The sequence below is a fragment of the Ceratosolen solmsi genome, unplaced genomic scaffold (genome assembly GCF_000503995.2).
Source record: "Ceratosolen solmsi marchali unplaced genomic scaffold, CerSol_1.0 scaffold75, whole genome shotgun sequence".
NCBI lineage: Eukaryota > Metazoa > Arthropoda > Insecta > Hymenoptera > Agaonidae > Ceratosolen > Ceratosolen solmsi.
Genome location: NW_011948457.1, coordinates 40,217 through 58,560, shown reverse-complemented (window position 1 = coordinate 58,560; position 18,344 = coordinate 40,217). Strand labels below are relative to the sequence as shown.

General features: G+C 27.7%; 1 protein-coding gene across 1 annotated transcript in view; it reads right to left on the bottom strand.

The window, feature by feature from the left end:
- Positions 1 to 502: 502 nt before the first annotated feature.
- The window catches only part of Eps-15 (Epidermal growth factor receptor pathway substrate 15), a 31,887-nt gene continuing 14,045 nt past the window's right edge, over positions 503 to 18,344 (bottom strand). Inside the window, exons 8-12 of the mRNA XM_011505394.1 lie at positions 17,111 to 17,276; positions 13,225 to 13,326; positions 9,037 to 9,309; positions 1,663 to 1,858; positions 503 to 611 (exon numbers count right to left, since the gene is read on the bottom strand). Of these exons, the coding sequence (XP_011503696.1) occupies positions 592 to 611; positions 1,663 to 1,858; positions 9,037 to 9,309; positions 13,225 to 13,326; positions 17,111 to 17,276 (757 nt within the window). The 3' untranslated portion in view covers positions 503 to 591. The remainder of the gene's footprint in view (positions 612 to 1,662; positions 1,859 to 9,036; positions 9,310 to 13,224; positions 13,327 to 17,110; positions 17,277 to 18,344) is intronic.

Genomic DNA, 18,344 nt, shown 5'->3' with positions numbered 1-18,344 from the left:
CCATATTAAAATTTTAGTTTAGAATTATGTATTAAGTATAATATATAACTTAATATTTATCAATAATCTTATTAAATAAACTCTTTAGAAATAAAAAATTACTATTTTAATAGATGTTGTGGGCAATAAAAAAAGTAGTGCTATAAATTAAAATGGTTTCACAAGAAATGTATTTATTTAATAATAGAAGACAACATTGAACATACATTATTTAGAAACTGTTATAATTGTAGTTTAAGAATAGTTTGATTTTATACATACTTAGATAAATTTGATATGTATATATAATCTGATATTCTAGATACAGAATTTTCTTTTATAAATCGTTGCTATAATGACAATAAGTTTCAAACGTTACATTGTATTATTTTAGGATTTTCATTATTTTTGTGAAATAATACAATTTATAACTTTTACTTATTTACAAACATATTTTAATATTATAGATTTTTGCTTGAATATTTCAGCTTTTTAAAGTATTTAAACGTGATTCGGTAGTTTATAATCTTTTTTTTCATAAAATTTATATTTTCATATTATAGTTTATGTGTTTACATCTCTAATGCATGTCTAATTACTTGAAGTTTGAATTTACTCTTCAGTTTTTAGATCTGTAGAAAAATTTAATTAAAATTATAATGCATGCAAATTTATTGTTATTAAACATAGATATATAAATAATAAATCAATTAATATTTCTTTTATAATAATGAAGAAATATATAATACAAGATTATATTAAAGAAACTAATTAATCTCAAATAGTAATTGTAGATTTAAAAAAAAAAAATTTATGTTTAAAATAATGAATTTTTTTTAATTTAAAACGCATAAAAACAATCAATGATTATATCAGAGGGAATATAAATTGGAACCTGTACATGCTAATCAAATAGCTCGGTCTAATTGCTTTAGAACGTACATTTTTGAAGTCTAATTATATCTAAGATCATTAAATAAAAGTTAAATAGCAAAATTGTATTATACTGTAAAGTGAAAAATATTTAATTTGCTTTAGTTTTTTGCTTCAGATCGAATTTTCTACGTAACTTTTAATTACATAATCAGAATATACCAATACAAATTATTTTCGATGATCGTACCTTAATTTATATACAGATCATTTGATGATAATGAATTAATTACAGAACTGCATGAAATGTCCATATTTATTGGGATAAGGTGACCAAGCCGTATTATAGCTTATCTCACATCTGCTAAATATTACTGAATTAAATATAGTAATTTGTAATTTGCTATTTTATCTCATTTGACATAGAATTGGAATACTTTTAATATGTTATACATATAATTTATTTAAAAAATTACGGTAATACTTATTTAGAAAAATGACTTCTTAATTATAACAATTGCTAACTCGTATATTTTTGAAACTCGAACATTATTTTAATATTTTTAAATTCTTATTCATCACACACATTTAGACTTTGTTACTTTTCCTGACAGAAAGGGTTGAGTAATAAAGTTTACGCTATGAACAAATTCTGTTTTTTTAGTTTTACTATCATGAACTTGTTAAATGATACTCATAAAGAATAAAAATAATATGAAATAAAAATTATATTAATGTTACAATATAAGTATTTAAACAATAATTTGATATCAAGAAGTATTAAAACATTAATTAAAAATTATCTTTTACCTTTTCGACTGATTTTACGAACTTCTAGATTCCCGACGTTATCATCAAATGGATCTGATAACATTGATAAGTCTTCATATCTATAATCTTGAAAAGGATCTTCTTCGAAATCAGATAACTTTTTTACAATAGATAAATCAATTTTAATATTTCTATTTAATCTGTGGATTCTATTCTCTGCAGTAACTGGGTCAAGCTGAAGCATTTATTGTTTATCAATAGAATTACTGAAAGGGAAAATATATTAGATACCGTAGTTTATTTTTACTATCTTAATCCTCCTGGGTTATCACAAGCCATAGATATAATAATTCCAGTGAATAATTTAGAAAGTATTATTCACAAGTGTTGATATATACCACTTGTATTTCAATTATAATATATTTTAATAACTTGTTTATAATATATATAATATTTGTTATTGCGCCTACGTTTAAAATATTAATTTTTAATTTATTTCCAATCTTGATTTGTCATCCACAATTATCTATAACTATAAATTATAAGATATAGTCGTTATGATATCGTACATGTTTAATTTGTATCGTTGTATACATGTTTGAAATGCTTATTTCATATGTCTTTAATGTTAGTTTTAGTATATATGTTTTATAACATCAACATTTATTAAGAAGAAAAGAAATCTATTAATACTACTTCATGAATAAATGAATTATTTAATATTGAATAAAACAAAATAAATATACAAAACAAATGATCTATTTCATATTTTAAATTCTAATTCATTTATATTTAATTGATAATATTTAAATATATAATCATTTTTTAATTATATCCAAGTGATATAATTGTTATTTTTCTTTCGAAACCATATTAATTGTACTAATATAATTTATAAAATTTACTAAGATTTCATGGCATAATTAATATTTAATTATAATATAAATAATATTAGTAAAATACATTAGCTCATGTTTATTTGTCAATTTAATCTTGTTATCACTAAATATTATAATCAAAACTTATTTAAAATTTCTAAGTCTATCCTTTCAAGATAAGAAAGTTTTAATTAATATAAGTCCCAAACAAATTCTGGTTTTAATTCAATTAAAAAAATCAATTAAATTATTAGATAAATGTTAGTTTTATATAAGAGTAAGATGAATAGTAGTATATTAATAATTAATGTTTTAAGAGGTAATCGTAAAAAATTATGGCTTTTAATTGTTTATAATTTTTAGGTAATAAAAAATATTTTAGTGCAACAATTCTTTTATTTTAAAGGCACTGTATTAACAAAGTTTTTCTATTTCAAATTATATTGGTTTAATTAAAAATACAATATAATAAAAATATTGAATATTATAATTTTTGATAAACTAAAATAATATTTTTAATATAGTTAAAAAATAATAAATAAAACATTAATAAAATGAATTTCAATACTAATCTTATTTCTTATAATTTATATAGAAAACAAGCTTTTTCCAATAATCGACATATAACTGAAGTAGATATTAATTTTTGAAGTGTGTATTACTTATAATCCTAGAATAGAAAAAGCGCTTTATTTAGGTTATAATTGATACAAAAAAAACAATTTTCCAAACTAATCATATTTATAAGAATTTAAGACAGTCACTAGCCTAATTCACTAATCTGCATTGATTTGCAATTTGCTCTGTATTTTATAATAAACGGTTATATATAGTTCAGATTTCTGTGTTTATTATTAATAACCATTTCTATAATCGTATTATGTCTAACTATTGTATATTTGCATATTATCTTGTAACTTGTACATTATTCTAGCTGATTTCATTGTAATATTATGGGCTAGGATCAAATTTACAATATAATTTTGTTCGAGAATGCGAGACCTTTTTTCAATGCAATAACACATCTGGCAAGTAACATCGTAGATTTTATATTTAGATTTCAAAACTTTCTTGCTCGCAATTATCAAGCACTAATGTCATAAAACATCTGGAAAAAACTGTACGAATTCGCTCCGCTTGGTAATTACTTCAGGCATTATGTCGAGCGGACCTACTCCTCCCTTCACGCTGCCAACAGGTTGTTATGCTGTCGCCAGATGCGTCAGCAGCAACGAAAGCTCTTCTTGCCATGAAGACCAAGAGACAACTAGGCCCTTACCTAACTATGAAGCCATAATAAGAGCCATAAGGGAGAAGTCTCTGATTGGACGAAAAATAAGGGAAGGGGTTCAAGTGAAGTTCATGGTCAGCAAATGTATTTAAGGGTGCATTTTTTAATATTCATCACTCTCGATATTGTTTTTATTCAAATAAGTCAAGTGGAAGTCCATTAACGCTGTCAAAGGAACAGTAATTACAAGCCCTGGAGGAACGACGACATACACCCGTATGTCCACTAACACAGTTCAAGAAACCGTTGTTACATGTTCAAAGGGAGCGACGATCATCCGCATATCAGAGTCCGGAGACGAGTCAACGATTAGTCTTCGTAAGTAGTATCACCACTACAGTAATTAAATAAAACTTAAGATTCAGAATACGTCTTCGACAATCTTATTTATATCAAATTTTTATATCAAATATTTTTATATCAAAGAGACAGTGCGGAATAATTCCAAGCTCGTCGTCAAAGTCGCATCATCTGATGCGGGACTTGCCGGTCTTTAACTTTAATAATTAATAATAGTAATACTAGTCAACCTTGTCATCAATAAATAACAGAATAAACAGCATATACATCAGCCATATTTATATTGTATTATTATATCCCTTCCACTTGTGACCTTTCATCGCTACCACACAACACCCATGGTTTCTGAGTTGTCAATTGCATCAATTTGTATCCGTCGAATCGGTCTTGATAAAACAAGTCGGAACGGCGATGTTTTGGGATGGCGCACAAATTTGTTTTTTCTTTGTTATTTAAGAAACTGAGGAGACAATTTTATTATACAGAATATTATATTTAATTAGTTATTACATTAAATCAATAAATTAGACAATGGTTAATAAATTACATCAATGTTTAGATATAGATTATATAACCACATCAGTGTTTAGAAGATGAAATTTTTATCATGATTTTTTCTTACTGTTCAGGATTGAACCACCCAACGAAAAATAAGAATTTATTGTTTGTTAAAATACGATTCCGATATATCACACTTAGATTCAGATGCAATATTCGAATTATACGTTACAAATATTCACTGGAAATTTAGCCGCGCACTTCGTCCGCATAGCAACAAAAGAAGTTTCTCGAAGTTATCAAAACTTGCTTGCAGAGAATTCACTAAAGCCTCCAAGAATTCATAACACTAAATTTACGCAATCGTATTTAAGAAGCAATGAACGGAGAAGAAAACAGTCTTGTTGAATTACTCAGTGAAACTAGTGCGTCATATCTGTGAAAGCTGAACTCGTCTGAAGGAATTCTTGCAAGGTATATTATTATTATTATTCGATTATTATTGCTGGCCAACTATCGATATTCCTCACACTTGTCGTAAACCCTCGCCTATTTCTCGTGACCGCACCCCCAGACTGCGTATCATATTTATTGAAAGAACCCGGCCTACATCTATCATATTTATATATAGAGCCCGGCCGTTAGCAGGGCGAGATCTTACCGATCATGCTACCCGGGATAAACGTTTCATGATCATTCGCGGCCCACGTCTACCGTATCAGTAAAGCCCTACGATTTGATTCTTATCAGACCGCAAAAGAGGGCGCTGATTCTCACAGTAGATCCCTGCCTAAGTCTAAACTTAGTATTGCGAGACATTACCGGTCACGCCACAGCAAATGGTTTTGATCAAACCACAAAAGAGAGCGACAATTATTTGTAATAATCCCGACCACCGGCACGAGCCGAATATCAATCAGTCAATTCCAACATCAAGTCAAGCGCCTAATCACTCGCGAGCCGAAGTTCACTTGGCACGATTCGAGTTTTATAAATAAGTTTTATCTTAGATATAAGAAAAAGAAAAATAAATATTAAATAAAATTCAAATTATAAATACTAAGACGTACTTCGGGTAATGCATAGATATTATATTACTAAAAAAGTAATTATTACAATAAAAATTAGTTTTTAATTAACTGGTAAATATAGAAATAATAATACGGAAACCAGTAAATGAATTGAAAAACGGATAACATATAGCAAAAAAAAATTTGTTTAATTATTATTCGTTATATTAGATTTTTTTCGAATATTGTGTCCGCTCTAAATATATAACTTATCATAGTCAAAGTAATTTATTTTACCGATTTATATATTTATCCTTTTTTTGGTTTGTTATTATTTTAATATATCCTTTGTGATCTTCCTTTCGTAGTCTCTCTTTCTCACTTTTTCTTTTATTGTTTTTTTCCATTAAAGTGTACTACCCTTGCACAATGTTTTTGTATGTTTTTGTCACACGCATTGTTTATTAAATATTTCATTAAATCGTTTTAATACAACAAAGATATATTGAAGTTACTTTACAAGCTTACGCCTGCTATTTAATTTTCGATTATTTTTTATCTTGATTCATGGTTATTAGGTACTATGCGTCTGATCGATTTCAATCGACTCAGCGCTAACAATATTGTTTTATCTCGTTAAAATATGGATAATACTGTTGTTTCTATATAATTTAAATACTTTCATTATGCATTTTTTATAATATTCGTAAATATATAATACAATCTAAAATTAACTAATAAAAAATAGTAACTTATAAAAAAAGTAGCCCAGGAGGAAAATTAATTAAAGCAGTATAGACGGTATCTAATTGAAAAGATGAGAAAACATTAATATTATATTTAGTGTAATTAAAAATAATATAAAATAATACCGACTATTAATGACAAATTGTCATTCAAATGATAAGAATATCTGCTAGATACATACAGATAAAAATGTATGTTGAGTTCAATTATAATACTCTAGAAAAATGACCTAATTGTAATTAAATATTTTATATCTTTTGTATCTGGCTAGCACTCTTACCAATAGTCAAGTCAAATGTAATATATAAAATAAATTCTTTCTTTTTTTTTCTTAAATTAAATCAAATATTTAGATAAATAAACAAATTATTCCAAATATTTTGTATATTTTATTATGTTTTATCCCATTTGAAAATTATTTACATATATATAGCAGATGTTTTAGTTTTACAATTCGATATTATCTAGTGATATCAGGTAAAATTTATATATCAATTAAAGAGCTAAGTATACTAAGTATGATAAATATAATGTTCTATTAAATAATATTCGTTGAATATATTTTTTCGATTCTTTTTAAAAAGACAATGTATTCATGTTTCATTGCGTGTATTAAAGTATGGAAAAATTTGTTTGAGATATTTCAGTTAAATAAATTATAAAGCTACAATGAACAGGCACTGCATATATAATAATTTCAAATATAAATTCTCATTATTAATTATTAAATTAGAATAAGATTATTTATTGAATTATGATTTTTTTATAAAATTATAACTTGTAAATATTTTAATATAAACTATATATTTATATATTAAAAAAGTTTATCACAAACAAATTGCAAGATTTTTTAATGGAATTAACTAATTAGAAGAGTATTTTTTTAATTTTTCCTATTCTCCTTTATACTTCAATAGTGATTAAAAAATAATTACTTTTTTATTTGTAAATTAAAATTATAATTGAGCCTTCCAGTTTAATATTTTTGGCATGTAATATGTAATTAAATAATTTTTAAGAATTTTCAAATATCATCCAGCGAATAATGTATAAATAATTAAAATATTATTCTAACACTGAATATCTATTATATGTACATCATTCGTGGTATCTACGATAATAAACACATACGTATAAAAAGTAATGAAATATAATAAAAACGTTTTAATTTTTTTTAAGTAGATATTTTCCAGCAACTTTAACAGTCGTTTTAAATAAATAAAAACAAGGAATAATCTTATTTCATGAAACATACTTTTATCTTGTTCTAACTTTCTTTGACAAAAATAATTGTATTCTTACAAAGCCTATTTTTTCTTACAGTTTATTAACTTTTCATTTTTTTAAAATCCATATTTCTCATTTATATTTATAGAGCAACATGTACATTTGTTATTTTATACGAATTTTTTTATTTTATTAAATTATTGTACATTGAATCTTTTTATTTTAAATCTTCTGAATTGTTTCCCAGAAACTAACATAAATATTTTATTTTTTTTTGTTATTTTTCAAAAGATTTTTCTTTACATTCTTGGTATTATCAATTTTGAAAAAAAGAAATCATAATAAATTATTAAAATAATTACATATAAAAATAAAATTATATCAGGGTTATTAACACTGATATACAAAAAATATACTTTAAAAAAATTATTGTTAATAAAAACCGTTTTACGAAAATAATTCACATTAATATAAAAATTAAATGAACCGTAGAAAATTTGAAAATAAGATCAAAATAAAAACAACTCGGTATGCAAACTTGTACAATATTAAATATATAAATAACAGCGAATTTCGAAAGTAAATATTCAATGTACATTTTAAGTCTTAATCTTACATGGATAATTGATTATTAAGAAAATTTTTTAATTATAAATATTTCAATTTAGAAAACTTAAATAATAGAATATTAAATAAATATTTTATTTTTATTATAACTTTTTATTTTTACAAAAATTGTATTAAAATTGAACATTTTATTGATATTATTTAAATAACATGTGACCTTAACTAAAAAAAAAATGTTTTGAAACAATGAAGAATGAAATAGTAAATGATTAATACATTTAATATTGTTTATGTAAATATAACTTGTCGAATATTTATTACAAACTGTAAATGAAATTTCATTATATATAAAGTAACATAATTGTCGAGAATTTATGAAGTTAAATCAATAGTTTAGATAATTCTATAATTTTAAATAATAAATAAATAAATAGTTTATTATATATATTTGTATAGATGATATATTAGTCAAATAGTAATAACATTTTAACGCCTCAACAGCTAATACCTACAAATATAAATATAATTTAATTTTTATTTTAAATGTAATTATTAATGACAACATAAAAATTTAGATCATTAAAGAATATTTGAATTGATTTGATTACTGTATCGGAATCGATGTACTTATGTCATTTTCAGAACTACGACCTTAGACTCTAAAAAGAGGATTAATTATGAAAGTATTTCTACAAAAATTTAATGATGAAAGTTATACAATTTTAATTAATAAAAATCAAGTATATATTATTAATTTTATAAAAAATATAATCATTATATACTTTTAAAATTAAATTTTTATTATAAAATACGGTGTAGGAAATATATTAAAATTAAAATATTATCAAAGAAATAATAAATAACTAATATCTTAATATATACAATCACTACTAACCTTTTGATTGAATTTAGCAAAATCAGCGAACTCAAATGCATTACTAGTATTAATAATTGCATTAGTGTTATTAAAAGGGTCAGAAGTATTCATTATAGATACGATTGAAGATGATTTTTTTAATAAGTTTTGTGGACCTTGAATTGACCTTGGTGGTGCAGGTCTGGGAGGTGGTTGCTTGCTTTTTTTTGGTGGTAAAGCTGGACTCGGACTTTCGGGACGAATTGGAGCATGCAATGCAGCAAATGGATCATCACCAAATGGATCTGTTATCTATTAAAAAATAAATAAATATAAAATTCTTCTAATTCACGCTTTGTATGTAAACACAAAATATATATGTAAACTTTAATCGTCAATAATATTAATTAATATTATTGATATTGAATAATAATATGATAATGAATAATAATACATGAAAGATTATTTTATATATATCGATATATTTCACTAAATACAAATTAGCGTTAGAATCAATTAATTATAAAAATGTATGGTATAGGTTTTATAAATGTACAATTTTATATGTATATAAAATACATTGGCATAGTTATTAGTGTGAAAATATTAATGATAAAAATAATTATAGATTTTTTTTTCAAAACAGAGAAATAAGAGGACACACTAATTACACAAAAATTGAGATTCTAAAGTTAATATTAGAAATAAAAGATATTTTTAATTAAGAATACATAATACATTATATGTTATTGCAAAAAAATTTTATTTGCAAGTAATACGTTTTTTACACATTACATGCTTTTTTATTGATATAATTGTACTTTATGTTGATTAGGATAATACGTTAAAAATTATTTGTGATATATTAAATCTTGTATGAATATTTGAAATTTTTAAAAACAATATTTAATTTTATGATTTTTGACACATTCAGCATATTTTTATGGATTACTTGCAGGCTATGTTGTGATAATTTTAGTTATTAGTTACAAAGTTCTACGAAAATATTTATTTTTGACAACTTCACAGTTTTTAAATACTACCAATAACTTATATATATATATTACTTCAAAATAAATTGTTTAGTACTTTCCAAGATTCTTGAAAATTTTAAGAAATGCGGTAAATGTTAAAGATATGACTAATCTTGATTTATATATGTTGAAAATGAAATGTCACTTTCCTTTTCTAGAAAAATAACCTTTTCAAAACAGTTACGAAAGAGAATGTCGTTTGTAATTCAGTTGCATTACTCAAATCTTTTTAGAACTGTTACAGCTTAATTCTCGTGATCTGTTGTTCATCTTATGAGATTGATTTCTTTCTGTTGATTGAGATTTTAAAATTTCATTTACCTTCATTTATCATATAAATTTTAATGACATATTGCATGTCACATCGATTTGCAGGTGACTTTGTTAACGATATTGAACTTTTGTATTAAACTCAAATTATATAAAGATAATATGTCGATAGGTAATTTTATAACTTCGATGACACAAGGTAGCGATCAATATCTTCAGTCATCAAACGAAATCCTCTATCTAGTACTATTAGATTTTAGTTTTTCGTATTATTGTTGCGATTGGTATTTTAATTTTTATAGAATCTCTTTTCAGGATAGACTTATAATTACGAACTATTAGGTTCTACTATGTAGAGTTAATCTACATATAAATTGTAAGATAAAAATTATCAGATTCTTATTGTCTCGAATCAGACTGAAAAACCTCCTGGTGTTGGTGGATGGAGGTGTGCTGGCAAGTGGAGGAGGCAATGCAATTATTCAATTCTATACTCTATATTTTGGTCTTTCATTTATTAAATATATTACATAATAATCGTTAATGGTTATAGAAGTGTATGAAATTTCTTCAATTACTTTATGTGCTGATGAGAGTGTGTGTACTCTCAGTAGTGTGAGGCGCGAGTCCATCTTTTGGGCGAGAAGTGCGGCTGTTGTAACCGATGCTTACTAAAGGAAGGCACGAGTCGCTGCTGCTTTAGCCGATGGTGTGATCCGTGAATGTATGTTGTAGTTATAGTTTAGATAATTTCACTTTTAGCTTATGTTTGCACTAGCACTTCTTGGATATAAGTCTAAGCTTTAGTTTAACGGATTCTGTTAGTGTAGCGTCACTACTGATTTGTCAGATTGCTCATTAGTTGATGATTACGTACTTATATAGCTACAGTGAGTGATGCCTGTAGATAGAATAGTGAGCCCATCGTAGTGACTGCGTAATTATTACTAGGATAGTGGAGACTACGCGTCAACCGCTGCTCTTAAATATTCTCATAGGAGCATGCGACACCGGCAACGCACCGGTGTCTGTTGTTATGCCGATCTTTGTCGTGATGTTATTAGGTATTCGAGATTGCGAGACCTTTTTCAATGCAATATAACATCGTAAAATTTGTGTTTAGATTTCAAAACTTTATGGCTCGCCACTATATAGCAATAGTGCTAATAAGAGCTCTTCTTACCATGAAGACCAAGAGACGACTATGCCCTTAACTAACTATAAGGCCACAAGAGGCGCTGCCCTCGCTCTGTAAGGGAGGAGTCTCTGATTGGACGAAAGATAAGGGAAGGGGTTCAAGTGAAGTTCATGGTCAGCAAATGTATTTAAGGGGCGCTTTTTTCAATGTTCATCACTCTCGATACACTACTTATTCAATTAAAAAGTGGAAAGTCTTCTATTAGCGTAGTTCAAGACAACTATAGTTACAAGTCCTATTTGCGGGCGACGCATTCCAACGACAAGCCCCATAGAAGAAAGAACAAGGTCCCAATTTCAAATATACCAGCAGTCTTCGTAAGTAATATTATTATTACAATAATTACATACTCTGAGATTCAGAGATTATGATATCGACAAACAACTAAGGACGAAGAAGCTTTCCCCAGAGCAACAGTGCAGAATAGATTCCAGTACGCGTCAAGTTCGCGCCCGCTAAGGGGCGTCTTGTCGGCAAACCCTCACCTTAGTTCAAGTTTGGATGCTTATGAACTTAAGCAACAAACAGCGCCAGTATCGACGAATCAAACTTCGCGCCATTCTACAGTCACATTCAAACCATCAAGCTGCATAGATGAGTATACGTTTGCCATCACAAACACATCAATCCAACCCAAGAGTTATTTCAATAATCAATAATCGTAATACTAGTCAACCTTGTCATCAATAAATAACAGAATAAACAGCATATATACCAGCCATATTTATACTGTATTATTATAATATCACTTCCACTTGTGACCTGTCATCGCTACCACACAACACCCGTGGTCTCTGAGTTGTCAACGGCATCAATTTTTATCCTTCGAACCGGCCCTGGTGAAACAAACCGGAACGGCGAATACATTTTGTACAGTAGGATATAACCTTGGAAGATTCATCGGCATTGCTATTCGGAATTGTAATCGTAGATTCGAAGTTTCAGCGTAAGAAATTTCCCGAATTCGCTAAATTCTGTTTATAAACGTAAATGTCCGGGAGCTTATACCTCTGCCACTTTTGGATTCCGCTTTCAACTGCTTCAATCCCGAACACTTATTATATTCTTAACTTTCACACATTCTATAGCCGATTAAAATATTGGCTTCCTTAAATTTAATTTATAAATTCCGTGAATTATTAACTTAATTGTTTAAAGATGGTATTTACGTTGGCAATGGATATTATAAAATAAACCTAAAAAAACATTATTTACATTACTCAATGTATATCAATGTAACCATTAATAATTATATAAAAACTCGATGCAATTTATTTTATATTAATTAAAATATAAAAAAATTATACATATTTTAAATTTTTCCTTTATAAACTTATTATAAGTGAGAAATTATAAAAGCTTATAATAATATATTTTAAATAAGACACACAGTGCACTTTAACAATATTTATGAATTATACAATTTTTCAATTTGACCATGTTATTTCTTCACTTTTATAAAATAATTTTTCTTTTTTAATTTACGTTTTGAAAATACAACTCTTGTTCAGTTTGTATATTATTATCATAAAAATACTGTATTTCAACCATAATTAATTATTTACCAGTTATTATTATTTTTATTATTGAAACAGTATTCTGATACATATATATATATATATGAAATTTCAATTTAAATGAACTAGATATTAAAATTTATGGAATATATTTGTTTTCTTTTAATCAGATTACATTATTAACATTATTATAAAAAAATATTTTTACCTGTAATGAATCAGATGTTTTTTTACATAGTATTACACCATCATTGAATGGATCATATAATTCTTTGGCGTTGAGGTTAAATGGATGTAAGTCACTAAATTTCTAAATCAATTACAAAATTATATCAATTGATATTATTACACATAAATTATTTTATATTCTTTACGTTTATTTAAATCAAAATATAAGTTAAAATTGTATACAAAAAGAAATAGATATTTATTATATAAATAAATTCCCTTGAATTTTTTTTATTTTATATTACAAAACTACCATCGAAAATCTTGGGGATAAAAAGAATATACAGAGAGAATATTAATAAAGACTATAAAAAATATTATTTACATATATTAAGTAGTGCTAAATTTATGAATTTCGAAAATGTATTTAAATTTAACCATTGACACGAATGTTTTAATAAATATTACGTTGAGTGTATTATTCAATCAACGTGATAAATAAACAGGTAAATAATTGTTTTATAAACTTTGAAGGTTTATATATATTTTTTTTTCCCAAAAGTAGTAATTCAATGTAATAATTTATATTGCTTAGTATAATTAACGCTGGGCTTATGTAATAACATAGTTCCTTGTGAAAGAAAATACTTTTCACGTAATAAGTATTTATTTTTAAATTTTATATAAATTATAATTTTAAATAGTTAACAGTTCAGTGTTTTCTTTTACCGTCACTCTAATTTAATTATTCATCTGAACTAATTTTATGTTACATAATATATACTTTATTATTGATAATATATTATGTATAAATTTTACACCTTTAATTCGCTGCTTCCTAGGCAAATACAAGATATACATGTATGACTTGTTACAAATAGGTGCAAACTTATTTCAATAACAAAACTTCCAATTGTGTTAAAATAATAATTATTCTTCTATATATCAATGCAATATGTATTAATACTTCCTAATTGTTACGGATTACAGCAGTTTTAAGCAGTATACAAAGTCGGAGAAGTAAAGACACCTGTGCTTAGTTAGAAACATTTGCGTGCCGAGTCATAAACACAATTCGCAAAATATTCGAATATTACATTACAATTCCAACTAACAAGGGCCGACGAACTCCCCAAGACTCTGGTAACGTCACTCTAATAATCGGCATGGCAAGAGTGATCCGGTAGTCACCGGATCCGCAAGCTTGTACTAGGATATTTAAAGAGCTACGCTTGACGCTCTCGCCCTTACTACTACCGATCACGGCCTTTTCACATCAAGCAAGCTAAGGAACTAATAGCGATGCCACAACTATACCGGAACCCACGCCTCCATAAGCAACGCACCACGCTCGTTCCTTACTACTACACTCTTACTAGTTAATCAAGCATTCATCACGACAGAATCGCCATTCTTCAGTTCGGCTCCAGCCAACACTACAGAGATTGACTCCACATCATACGTAAGCTAAGCTCATTCGGCTTACTATCACTATAGAGATCGACTCCAAATCATACAGATGAACTCCAACTCATACGTAAGCTAAGCTCATTCGGCCTACTACCACTACAGAGATCGACTACACCTTACAAGTAAGCTAAGCTCATTTGGCTTACTACTACTGAGATCGACTCCAACACGTACGTAAGCTAAGCTCATTCGGCCTACTACCACTACAGAGATCGACTACACCTTACAAGTAAGCTAAGCTCATTCGGCTTACTACTACTGAGTCGACTCCAACACGTACGTAAGCTACGCTATTACACACGTTCTTTCCGTTCACTAATACACGGCCCCCGTCAACTACGTAAGCAACAACACTATTAACATACACCAATACCGCCAACTACCTATATCACGGTATACAGTACGAGTGAACCTCCCACCCCGTCAAGCAGTGACGTCACACAGACATCCTCCCACCACTAGACCACTACAGCGCTCATCCTACGCCAGCGGTTAAGGCGGCCCCAACTCGCTGCCCCTACCAGCGCGTCTCCCACTACTACTACGAATTCATAAGGAGAAGGAGAATCAAGCTCCAGGCTATCAAGAATACGCTTACAGAATTATTGTCACTAATATTTATTGAAGAAACTTTCATCCATTCATTTATACATTCATTTCGACACCCATAGGTCACTGACTATTTATTATATTTATTATATTCAATAAAGGGAAAGACACTACACTCTAAAGGCAATATTGAATTATTGCATTGTCCCTTCCACTTTCCAGCAAGCCTCCATCCACCATCACAGGGAGGCTTTTAGTCTGATCCCAGACAGTCCGGCTCGAAGGACCAAATTTTCGAAAGTTTAGTTTGTGACTGGAACTGCCAAATCCAATAGTTCAGTTTATTAGTCTCTCGTCGTAGTGATGCGTAGGAAAGGACACACGTGGAAGAGCTGAAAAAATGTACAGTGTGTAATTTCGTTTAAGACATCGTTTATTCTGTTTAACTAACAATTACAATATTGCAGTTCTATGTTCGCTTCTTTTGGGACAGAGGGGATTGTTCTATTACAATGTGGTTGCTTCTTAGTAATGGTGGCGATGTCGTTGATGATGTTATGAAGATCAGCAATGGATTTTGAATATTCCCTGAAGGGAAATATGGTTTATTAGGTTCTATACTGACGTTGTAAAGATCAGCAAGAACAGTCGACCATGCTCATCAGATGAGCACGGGAAGGTGGTAATGGCAAATAGCAGTGCTTAGCAGGGAGAATTGACCATACTCATAAGGGGAGTATGGTAATGTCTGTAGTATTTAGTAGGAAGAATCGACCACACTCATAAAGGGAATATGGTAATATCTTCGGAAGAATCGAGCATACTCATAAGGAGAATATTGGAGTATTTGTGTGCTAGTTATTCGCAATAAAGATAAATAATATACTTTCGAGAGTAGTCGACTATTTTCTAGAACGGGAAGAAATGAACGACCATTCCTTGCAATAGCTGAGTCGAATGAGTGTGTATTGCTTGATCTTTTTCTGGCAAAGACTCCGTGCTATAGCGTGGCTTGGACGTAGATGATTGGTTTGGACAAATAACTGAATTGTGACACTTTATAACTATCAACACTACGTACTGAGTGACTGCTGAGTGATAACTACTAAGAGGCTTGATGCGTGCTTCCTTAAGTATCAGCGCGGCAACTAGCACCAGCGAGAATATAAGCTTTGACTTAGTCGGAAATTCGGCGTGCGAAAAGGTAACTTTTCGAGTTCAAGGGTAAGTAGCCATGTAGAGCGATGAAGAATTCTATGATTTTGGCTAATCGGAAATTCAGCGTGAAAAATTTACTTTCCGAGTTCGAGGCTAAACAACCTTGTAGAGAGATCAAGAATTCTATGATTCTGGCTAGTCGGAAATTCGGCGTGAGAAAATATAATTTTCCGAGTTCGAGGTTTAGTAGCCTTGAAGAGCGATCGACAATTCTACGACTTTGACTACCCGAGAATCAGGCAAAGGCAACGTAACCGTTCCAGGCCAAGCAGCCTTCGGAAACGATCGAGAATCTAAGCTTTCGGCTAGTCGAGAATTCGGCGAAAGCAAACCTTGGAAGATTCGAGAATTCAATCGATGTTGCTACGCGAAGGCTAAGCAACCTTATAGAACCTTCGAGAATTCTGCTTTTGGATAATTGGGAATTCAATGTGAGAAAATATAAACATTCTGAGAACCGATGGCCTTGAATAAAATGCTCCACTTCCGAACAAATTACAATATATTGATAAGTTCATAAATAATATATAATTATAGTTTAAATAATTATATATTATTTAAATGTACTTTGTTATATTTATTTAAATATAATTCAATTTTTGTACAAGCGTCATATAACAAATTTAAATCAATTTATAAAAATTAAAATTCATACTTAATTTATTGAGCTTAATAAAGAATTAACCAACCTTTTCTCCTTCCGATTGAAAACATGTTTTAAATCGATGATGCACTTCATCAAAATTGTCTTTGCCTGTAGATTTAAATTTATTATCTTCAAGGTTATCAAACTGCTTTTGATATTCACTATCTGTCTTGGCACTTTCCAAATCGGTTGTGGTATTAAGATTATATCTACGAAATTAACAATTTTATAATTATATATATATATATATATATATATATATATATACTAATGATATAGTGAACGTCGGGTTTGAAAATTTGAAAGTATTTGTCCAACATTGTTATAAACAAATGCATTAAGAAAATTTGTAATTTTATTAAATTTCAGATTTTCATAGTTATAAAAAAATCCAAATTTTCATTATAATATACAATTAAATGAGTAATCAAAAATAGAATTTTTTCATTTTTTTGTTGAAAGTTATATTTACATTCATTTTTTTCTATAATTTGATTTTTGAATAACAATTTGTTTTCTTGATTTTTAATTTTTTTAATATAATTAGACAAACTATAATAAAAATATGTGTAGAAAATGACGAATTTCCATAAATTTAAAATGCAACATAGATAATTAAATAAGATAGTGAATTTAAAATTATTTTATACATACATTTAAAAGTTACTTTATTATAAAATACAATAGTGAATTTCATGGTTTTCTAACTACTTCGTTGGCACGTTATGACTCTGAATAAAATAGAATACAGAAACTTTTGATCAACTCTAACTTTCACGAATCTTGAAACTAGAAAATGGATTAAACAGTAAATAAGCTTTATTTATAGATCCCATAGGACGAAAATTGATTGAATAAAATAATGTAGCCGGCATTCATAAACATGCAAATGCATATATTTGTATATAAATCTAAAAATTGTATATACAAAAATTATAATTTTATTAAACATATTTTATAAACATATGGAAATGAAATGTATCAAAAAATTAAGACGAGAGAGACTAGATCAAGATTTTTTCAAACTGAATATTTTAAATCATAATGGAGGCCGTATAAGAATATATTTTACTTTATAAATTTGAATGTATTAGACCAATTTATACATTAACATTTATGTTATATAGTTCAATATATAATGACGACAGAAGAAATATGATTGAAATGAATATGTTGCAAATAAATTAGTATTTTACATCAACATTTTATATAAATTTTAAAAAGTAATCCTTTTTAAAAAAATGTGTATATTTCTTAATAATGATGCATGGGAATAT